General features: G+C 40.4%; 1 protein-coding gene across 2 annotated transcripts in view; it reads left to right on the forward strand.

Moving 5' to 3' along the window:
* Positions 1–209: 209 nt before the first annotated feature.
* The window catches only part of LOC121920895 (brother of CDO-like), a 29,858-nt gene continuing 19,252 nt past the window's right edge, over positions 210–10,815 (forward strand). Inside the window, exons 1-2 of one of the 2 annotated variants that reach the window (XR_006101792.1) lie at positions 210–343; positions 1,456–1,560. Coding sequence is in view for 1 of the 2 variants with exons in the window: in XM_042448176.1 (XP_042304110.1) it covers positions 1,553–1,560 (8 nt within the window). In the remaining variant the exon portion in view is untranslated. Of the gene's footprint in view, positions 344–1,427; positions 1,561–10,815 lie in introns of those variants that run through there. The other variant, XM_042448176.1, reaches the window with a different exon arrangement.

Here is a 10,815-nt window from a genome sequence, read left to right on the forward strand (position 1 = left end):
TGATTGGAGCGAGGTCTTTCTTGGGAAACCTGTAAAGAAACATGGAAGCTATTAATTACATTTTTGGAAAGAACATTAAATGCGTATTAGATTAACTATAATTTAGCACAGAAAATAACTGGTTTTACCAAAGAGTATGATTCACCAACGGTAAATAATTCTTGATTATTAATCTTCTTTTGTTTCTTTATTTTACGCCTGAAGGAAATATCATTCAAGAAAGGGAAAGAAAAGATGTGAAAAAGTACATGATGGAATGCTCTCTTAGTCGTACAATTAAACCTTTTTGTCGCAGGAAGGTCCAGGAAATTACAATATAAAATGACTTTGTAATTAAAAAGCCGTAAGTAATTTTCTTAGAAAGAAAAGCTAATAAAATCATATTGAATTAGCACCAAATTGTGGATAAAGGAAGATTGTAGTAATTTTCATGAAGAGAACATTTTATGTTGGTGGAAATGTATATTTAGCGATATGTCAGTTAACTGTAGTTGGTTTGTGTATCGCTGAGTGTTAGATATATTGTAATTGTGGATGGTGTGCAGTGAGTAGGGATTAGGGGGGTTTGTGCAGTGTTTTATATTAGAATTGTCATTTGAATTCTGTTAAATTTGTAATTTGTATATGTAATATTTGTCATGTATTGTGAATTTTAAATTGTGATTGTTGTTTTACTGAAATAAAAGGAAATAAATAAAATAAAATAAAATATGTTTTAAATCAATAAACTATGATTTCCAAATTCCATAGCATTGAGCCATGGCAGTTCAAGTGGTGTCAGACTGGATTATTTCTGCAATGGGGATGCAACCCAAGGAGTGTTTTGAAAGCTGGATCAGTCAGATCAGCAGTTCTTTTCCTTTGCTTCCTCCAGTTGGTCTGCTTTGTTCCAGAGCAGGAAGCATCGTGCTTAAGGCAGTGCCTGTACCTGTACCTTTTGACATTGTGGCCCAGTAATGCAGTCTTACGAAGGCCTGAGCTCAGGGTAAGGCCAAGCAAGGCAGTGATAATTGTTTCCTTCAATGCCAAAATTAAAAAGTCCTGAGTGGGTGAACCACGAGGTACAGTATAGCATCCTGCCATGGTTGCAGTTCTGCCTTTTTGCAACTTTACATGAGGAAACTGCTGTAACATGCCTTCTTTTCTAAAAGTGCGTAGTTGGTTACATGCGATAAGGGCAAGTCAAGATTGTTTTGCCCCAGTGTGGCATTATTGGTGATTTAAAATATGAAAAGAGATAAGCTGGCCTTGTACCTGACTTGGGGAATCCTGAGAAAATCCATTATTTTAAGAACAACAATATTGCCATATTCTGGAAGCATTTCTCTTTTTGAAACTGGTTAACAACATTGTGCTGCTCCAGGTTGGAGAGTGGCTGGTGAAGTTTGCAAGTAGGTGGGCTGAAAAACCTTCCAGAAACCATGATTAATGCATCTAAATTTTCCTTTTCTTAAGGCAAGAATGTTGTCCATCAACTAAGTGTAACCCTTGAAGACTTGCACAAGGGAGCTACAAGAAAACTGGCGCTTCAGAAGAATGTAATTTGTGACAAATGCAAAGGTAAATGGGTCAGTGAGTTGAACATTTCATACAGTCCTATTTAAAAGCAAGAGGTGTCTTAATACATAAAAGTCAAGCAGAGTAATTTTGTGTGTGACTTCATTAAGAAGTACTTAACACTGTTCAGTGACCCATTTTTAAATCTAACATCAAGCATATGTCACAGCTTTAGTATTTGTGAAATTCCAGCTAATCTACATTATTATCCTAAACTGGCTCATGAACCTAAGGTTTGAAGAAACAAAACACCTGTTCTGCTGGAATGTGGTGTCTAGTTAAAGATTGTTTTCTTTATCACAGGGCTCTGTCTGAAAAGCTAAATCTAATAACCAGATTCTATCATTAAAAGAAATTGGTAATCATTTTTATTTAAAAAAAAAACAACCCAATATTTGATTGAGAGCAAGTCACAATGCTTTAAATAGTGTGCATCCCTCAAATACTTAACATAGATACAGTGTTTGTGTGTGCGCATGCCAGTGTCCTCAGATGGGAATAGTCACAGTTCCCTCTGACATGCAATTTAATTTCTTGGCCTAGCTGCCCAATATTTGCCAGTCTTAGGACAAGCCAAATTGAAGCAGAACAGGTGGCTCTGATTAAATCATGAGTGAGCCTGGAGCCTTGATAAAGCCATATTATGAGATTATGGGGGTGAGGAATCAGATGCAGTTTGCCTTTACCCAAACTCTCCATAAATGTTCTTGGATAATTCTAAATAGGCTGGCATAGCACAACTGCAAAATCATGGCATCCCAAAGTGTAAGGTGCAATAATGTTTGACACTGAATTGGCAAGTAAGATTTAATCAGGCATTATGGAAAGCTCGCCCCACTGTGAGCTGCATGGCTTGTTCTGTATCTCAGTGTTACGTTACCGTGCAGCTTTGCTCCCAAGTACCTGCGCGTGCGGTAAAAATGCTGGGGGAAGGTCTCGCTTTCACAGGGGCTTTGACTTTTGCTGATTTGATTATTCTTGGATTTGATTAATATGTCCTCTTTAGGAATATCTAGATCCTCCTATGCAACTCTATGGTCAACTTGAACCAAAAGTTGCACTGGAGGACCTAGAGATTCCTAGAGAGACACTTGGCACTTGTGAGCTCCGTCCAGTGCAACGATTGGGATTTCAGCAACAATGCGTTCCGATATCGTTTTATTTGCAAAATTCCGGTGATAATCATTTGTGCAATTACTCGCCATTTTCACTTTCATTTGTGCGGGATGCTTTAAATGCACTTTAATCTCTCTTTAATGGCAAAATCAGTCCAGTGTGATAAACTCCACGGTTACCATATGACAAGGTTTTCTTGGAAAACCTGCGTTGCCTTCCTCCTGTGAGGCTGAGAAAGTGTGACTTGCCCATGGTCACCCAGTGCAGTTTATATGACCGATGGAGAATAAAACCCTGGTTCCAGAGTCATAGTCCAACACTCAAACCACTATGCCAGACTGGCTCCCCATATACGTTTTGTATTATTCAGAGAAGTTTTAACTTTGTACGTGATGTTTTAGATTGGCAGGTTTTCCATTATCTATTGTATTTTATTGTACGCTTGTCCTTCCATTTGTGGCTTTGACTTTTGCGGATTGATTTCACGGGATTTGATTAATATTCCTCTTTAGGCATATGTGGTCCTCCTATGCATTCTATGGCAACTTGGCTCCTCCAGTGCAACTCTGTGCTCAATGTCTGGCAGATGTTGCCCACGAGTTGCCCTGGAGGACTGAGAGTTCCTAGAGGGTGTTCTTTCAGGTAAGAACATAGTGCTTTTGTTATTGTGGTTTTCCACATTCGGCGGGGTCTTGTGTCCCTAACCCCCGCAAAGTGGAGGGACGAGTGTATTTTGATTCTACACATGCAAAACGCTGGGCAAATTTTACAGCACCCTATAAATAAATGTTAATGATAATAAATAATAATATGGCACGACGGACAATCCAATGAAAACAAGTGATCAACACCAATAGACACAGACTGATAGGAAATGTGGATAAAAACTGGGAAATAACATTGCAAACTGGGGAAATGACACTAATGTTTGAACATTTACATTACAACACTTGGAAATTACACTGTAAACGTGGGAATAAAATGAAGACTTAGAAATGACAACACTGCAAATTTAAAATTAACACGCAGATTAGGATCCTTGGTGGCGCAGTGGTTAAATGCCTGTGCTGCAGCCACTTGGTCACACAACCCTAAGGTTGCGAGTTCAATACCAGCAAAAGGGCTCGAAGCTGACGCAGGCTTGCATCCTTCCGAGGAGGTTGCAAATGAGACTACCTAGATATTGGGGGCATTAGCTTACACTTTGTGTAAGCGGTAAGAATACCACTGATAAGCGGTATAGAAATGACTTGCTATTGCTGTTGCTAATTTAGAATTACAGTGCAAATAATTTACATTCCCAAACGTGGACTGCAAAACTGCAAACTTAGAAATTACACTGCAGACTTGGAAATAAATTTGCAAACTGGAAATAATTGCCAAATTTAGAATTGCACTGCAACAATGGAAATAACATGTGTATATTTTATGTGATTTTATATTAATTTGTGCATATTTTATGTGATTTTACATGTAGCATGTTTAATTGTTTGAATTTTATAACAATTTAAAGGCGTCCTGGGAGAACGGCGGGAAATAAATGAAATAAAAAATAAAAATAATGAATAACATATTGTCAAACTTGGATCGGCAATGGCCATGGGCCTTTGCACACACCCAGTAATACCTGTGGGGCTGCTGATTCCTGCCCCTGTGCTACAGCCACTTTAAAGGTTTGCCAAGTTACTTCTGGTCTTTCAAACCACACTCTAGTTGTTCCGAACCGGTTCTCAACCACTTGCCCTTAGCTCATGACCAGTCCCGTCGTGGGCCCTTCTCCTCCCCACCCCCACCCCCGTAATCTCGCCCCCTGGCCGGCCGTCCATCCAAAGCCCCCGTCGCCCTTCTCAAATTACTGCCCTTATAGTGTTCGATATTCACCTGTATTGTTATAGCCTAGTCTAGGATTCTGGGGTTGGTCGTCTGGCAGGCTTGCCATCACCTGGTTGCAATGTCTAAATAATCCATCCTAAAATGCAACTCCAGAATCCCTATATGTCGTGGAATCATCATCTTTGAGACACCCCAAGGGCCATCCAGGTCCTGCTTAACCACCATCACCTCCCAATCCATCTGGCCATGCAGGAATACACCATCACAGCACCCCAACAGATGGCCCACCACCTCTGTTTACACCTCCCCAGGGAGACTCCACAACCCTCCGCAAGCGCTCCCCCTGTCCAGAGAGTGTTTCACTGTCAGTTGTAGCTACCCTAATGTTGGGGGTCGATCTCTTTTCCTGTGGCTTGCATCCATTTCTCTCTTGTGTCCTATTCCTCTGGCGCAGCCGGGGGACAGCTGCTCCATCTTCCTTCATGTTCTAACCAGGGCTGTCTATCTAACGGTCTCTTCTCCAGGCTAAACACCCCCAGCTCCCTACGTCTCCTCCTCATAGGGCTGTCCTTCCATACAATATGATTGCACTGTAAAAGTCCCCCCTGATTACGTCCCCAGTGCCCCAGGGTCTCTGGATGCCTCTGAACCAGCCCCACTGCTTAGCCTACTGACCTTACCAGTTGTGTAGGATGCAAGCCAGGGACATGTGGCCACGTCCTGTGGAGACCAGTGTGCATCCTGAGTTCTTAGAGACGTGGCCTAACAATAGAACATAACAAGTAGATCCAGGGAAATGCATATTTTACCTCACCTGGAAACAAGTGGGTGTCGTCAGGCCGAAAACCACATTTAATATCCAGGATGCATGGCCGCTCAGCATGCCTGCCAAATTTTTGTTGTCTCTGGGAAAAAAAAACAATTCTGGTTTAGAGAGAAAAAATATACGTATGAAATCAACGAACTTAGAGACATGTTCAGGAGAATCTCCATAGTTTTCTATCATGAGAACTTAGTGAACAAGGGCACCCATGTGTTAAATCATGAGACTTAGTGAACAAGGGCACCCTAGTTGTAGCATGAACTAGTGAACAGGCACCCATAGTTTTATCATGAGAACTTAGTGACAAGGGCATCCAGAAAAAGTACGGGAAAGGAGAACTAAAACCTATGGGGCAATATGTACTTTGGTTTTTTGATGAGGATTGGATTATTTAGGCCTCTTCCAGCTTCACAATTACGGCACGTTCACGCCACTGTCTTGCCTGCATCCTGCGGAATCCGGAATCTGTAGTTTAGCAAGGGACTAGAACCCAATCTGAGAATTCGCGATACCACTTCCAACCTTCACATCCCCAGATTACACAGGAGGGATCCATGGCAGTTAACTGGCAGTCAAACTGCTATAATTCAAAGAGACTAAAGAAGAAATAAGGCAATTGAGGGGAGGATATCATAGAGAACTTTTACACATGGTGTGGAAACAGTGGAAAGGGATTTCTCATAATATTAGAATTATGGTCAGCCATTAAGTCTGAATAATGGGAGGTTTGGCACAAATAAAAATACTTGCATACAGAAAATATAGTTACATTTTGCCATTTCTCTCCACAAAATGCTCAAATGGCTGCCAACTAAATCTGTTTGCCCTTTTATGTCAGCTTTCCCTTGGCACAGAAATCTTACCACTTCACACTCATAAATCTTGATGTAGCCATCACTGAAGCTGTAGTTGCCCAAACAAAAGAGTGGGAAGACAACATACAGATGTTAATCGGATGTTTTAAAAAGGTATTTGTATAGCCTTCGAACTACGGTAAAGAGTTAAATCGAGAGTTTACAAATCTTGCTGACATAAAAGGTAACAAGGAAAAACGAGGCTTAAAGTACAAGAAATATTAGCTTTCCATAGTTGAGGGGGGACCCTCCTAGAGGAAATTTTATAAGTTTACTATTATACTAAAGAATGTTATTTGGTGTAGCTAAATTTACATTTAACATTTACTAGAAGCTAAAATAACTTCATTGTTAGACTCAGATTGAGGGCATGAAAGATAAGGAAAAACAACAATTCTTTTGGTTTTCACGTGCACAAGAAAAGATTACGGTAATAAGACTGCTTGATAATTCTCAGTGGTTAGGGGGAAGGAAGTAGAAAAAGCAAATATAAGAATGAAAAAAATTAAATAGTTTATAAAAGAAGGGGGGTATGGGATATAAGAATGTGATTAAGAAGAAAATAATAGGTTTGATTTATTATACCCGCTATTCCAAAGATCAGAGCGGAAACAGCAGTAGCTAATTAGCAAGTAAGCTAATTTGCCCCCAACAGTCTGGGTACTCATTTTAGCGACCTCGGAAGGATGCAGCCGGAGTCGGCTTGGGCCTTTTGGCTGGGTCTTGACTCGCAACCTTCTGGTTACGAGTGAATGGCTGCAATACAGCCATTAACCACCTGCGCCACCAGTGATTGCGTATGTTGTTGTAACTTGATCTTGTGTAAAGTGATTTAATAAAATTTTATATATATAAAAAAGAATATCTCTTCCCTCTTCCCTTAGGTCACCCAGTCCTGGCCAGATAACCATTCTTTTCTCTACGGGCTTCCCAGATGACTCCACGCACCAGCGGCTTCACACAGTAACAACTACCAATCATCATCATGAACATTTGGTTGGCCTGTGGTAACTCGGTCCCACAAAGGAAGGGCAACTCCACTTGTGAAAGACATAATATCCTGTCCTTCCCATCAGGTCCACAATGACAGAGATTTTAGAAAGAGTTTGTGTTCTACCATTAGAAGCATACACTGAGAGGAATGTGTTGCTTTCTAAATCTAGGTAGGCAGGGAAAGGAAGGCCATGGTATAAAAAGGTAGCACATATGAAGCAGCCAGTCACATTTTAATTTTCCAGCAGCAAGAAGGTGTGATCTCTAATGATGATATTGTGGACAAGCATATTTCTTATCTCCCGGTAGGAGGAATCTTCACTGCAGATGCTGAAGAAACAGATATAAAAGTTTCTATTCAATTAAATTTCTAAACAGACAAGCAATCGTATGGGATATTCTATTAGCGTATTCAACCTGGTAATCTTCAGCATATGCTGTAGATAAGCAAATAAGTAGCCAGATGGAGTCAGCAAAAAAAGCAATTCACATCTCAGTGTCAGTCCCCTACTGCCAGCCAAGAACTGCCTGTGAATAGATTTGGTTTCGTGGAGTATTAAACTATTAAACTATTACTTTATCTGTTTTAGATTTTGGCCAGGAAATGCTAGTATTTACTCCAATGCACATTACTGTGATCGTTGTGGAGTCCCATACATTCGTTCCTGTAGCCCTCTAAAAAGCTGTAATCTTTCAAGAATATCATTTAAGATCAGAAGGCCAGAGGGGAGTCAGGCTTTCCATGGCGCAGTTTCACAAATTCCCTTTAAGGGTTAGAGAAAGATAGGCTCTCTAGAATATACTTTCTTCCTTGTATTTTCAGATTCTACCTGCTGGCCTTGGTTTAGGACCAGTTCAAGATGTGAGGAGGACAGATTTTTGCCAGGACAGAAGACAAACGTGATCTCAAAATCCAACAGACACACATGCTTGGGAGAAAGCCAGGAGACAACACTTGGACCAACCTACCACTGCAAGCCGCCCTCAGAACTCTTCCTAGCCCAGTTGTGGGACAAACTGCCTTACAAAACTATCTGAACAGAGAAGTAGTTATTTATTTTTGGTATTACACTCTCAATATTTATGCACTTGTAAATAGATGTAGATGTGCCGTCCATAATTATATGGAGAGAAGTAGCATCATGGGAAAGTCAAGAATAAATCAAGGCTGGAACAATAGCACCTGCCTTATCACAGTGAAGACAAAGCAGCTTTCTGGTTCCATCAGTAGGGACCAAAGCAACAAAAAAAGCATAGGGCCAAGGGCCCATGTCCAGCAGCAAGAAGGTGTATCTCTATGATGATATTGTGGACAAAGGTAATTTTGTAGGAGGAATCTCACGGCAGGATGCTGAATGAAACAGATATAAAGTAAGTACAATATGTTACCTGCATTAAAAGCAATTTGCATACAACAGATCGGATATCGTGCCTGTAATTTAAAAAATGCCATGCTTCATCAAATAATAAAGAGTGCGTCTTCCTTTGACAGAATCTGACTACTGTATTCTATTTTTTCAAACTGAATGGCAAACATTGATACTCAATGAAACGGTTTCCCACTGCAGTTTCCATCAAAATCTGTTTGTGGTGCTCAAACGTTTTAACCCTTGTAACCCCTTAGCATCTACGGCAAACATCATGCCCCCATTCGACACAGTAAACTATGAAATATTTTATGTGTTGAGTGTGCATATTTTCATTTCCACATTCATGTATATTCATATTTTTTAACATTTTATAAGGAAATAGGTAAAGGTATTCAAGTCGTGTCCGACCATAGGGTGTGGTACTCATCTCCAGCACTAAGTCGAAGAGCCAGTGATGTCAGAGACTACTCGTAAATTCAATATTTAACTCAATGCATGTGTAAATTTTACACATAAAGCTGTTTGGGAGGAGGAGGAGGAGGGATCAGAGCCTCCAGGTCTTGTGCCCCCTCCCCCCTTGAGCAACTCCCACAACCTCCCAGGGGTCCCATCCCACCACTGATCTACAGAATTAAAACCATTTAAAATATGATTTAAAAACAAAGACTAAAAGTATTATAGCACACTTCATGTGAAGAAAAGCTCTTTTTATGTGAATTAATTCCCCAAAGCCTGATGGGACAAAAATTATAACTTACTGATAAAAAGATATCTCATTTGTAGCAATCCACAAATTAGGTTGAAGCCTTGTAGTCTCATCCTCTAGATCAGTGGTTCCCAACATGTGGGTCGGGACCCCTTTGGGGCTCATGGGGGGTCACCTAAGACCATTGGAAAACACCTATTTAATTACAGTTATGAAGTAGCAATGAAAATAATTTCATGGTTGGGGGTCATCACAACATAAGGAAGTGTATTAATGGGTTGCGGCATTAGGAAGGTTGGGAACCACTGCTCTAGATCCTGTATAGGGCTGCCCCCACACACTTTGGAGGAGCAATGTGCCTCATACCCATATCTCCTTAAAATTTAAATAGATATCTCCATGGTGCTATACTAATGACATTGATGGTGTCATTCTTCCCAAGTCTGTAGAGCTGTTCTTCATGCCTATGTATTGAAGTAAACATTTATTTTAGATATATCTTTTTTGTACATAGAAAAGGAACTATGGATCTGCAGAATTCAGCTGAGTGCCAGTTTTCAAGGCTGGAGGAATAATAATGCATTTTTAATAAGCTAGAATTGACTTCTGCATCTGTTATGGGATTCTGGAGAATCCATACTTAACCTTTCATTGTCTTAGGGATGAAGGGAGTATTAAAGCAGGAATAATCAATATCTTATGGATGCATAAAGCAAAGCAGGTGTCTATAATTTGGGGTCTGTGGGAGATGTCTGCTGGCAAGCAAAGATCTCTTTATTCATGCAGGCTCTTGAATATTGTTGAAGGGCTTTACTGGCTGAGTGCTGTAACTTTTGTTGCAGTTTTTAAAGTTGTGTTTTGTCATCGAGTGGCTTTTGTATTATGGTAATCAGGATTTTGTTGACATAGTGTTTACAGGTGTAATATGATCCAGAAATACAGGAAGATGCACATGCACATTCAGCATTATAACTTTAAGTATTTGTTTTGTTGTATTAATAACATGAACATGTTCTCTGTATTAAGAAGTATTATGAACACCTGCTCCATTAAGTTAATAGTCCAGGTTTGAGGTGATACCACATTTGTAGGATGAGTGGGCCCACTGTGAAAGGAATGTGAAAGGAAGGCTAGAGAGCACAGTAGTGCCCCCCCCATAGATTAAGGAAATTCATACCCTCCCATCACACCTGCTCCTGCAAAAACAAAACACCCTTCCCACACATGTTTACTCCCCCAAATTCCCCCAGATATTCTAAGGGACATGGAGATCATTTTCACCCTGTTTGGGGCCTTAGGCCATTTTAGAATTGGCAGTTTAGGGGTCTCTCAACCAGAGTGCTCCAGCACTGCACCGAACAAGAAACCCCAAGATTCCAGAGATGGAATCATGGTAGTTAAGTTGGAATAATAATACTATAATTATGTAGTGTGGATAGGGTTGCCATAGTGCCGGACCTCCAAACCGGGAAAAAATGTAGGACAAAATTTTCAAATGTAGGACACACAAAATGTGTCCTACATTTGAAAATTTTGTCCTACATTTTCCCTCGTGATCACGGC

The sequence above is a fragment of the Sceloporus undulatus genome, chromosome 2 (genome assembly GCF_019175285.1).
Source record: "Sceloporus undulatus isolate JIND9_A2432 ecotype Alabama chromosome 2, SceUnd_v1.1, whole genome shotgun sequence".
NCBI classification, from domain to species: domain Eukaryota; kingdom Metazoa; phylum Chordata; class Lepidosauria; order Squamata; family Phrynosomatidae; genus Sceloporus; species Sceloporus undulatus.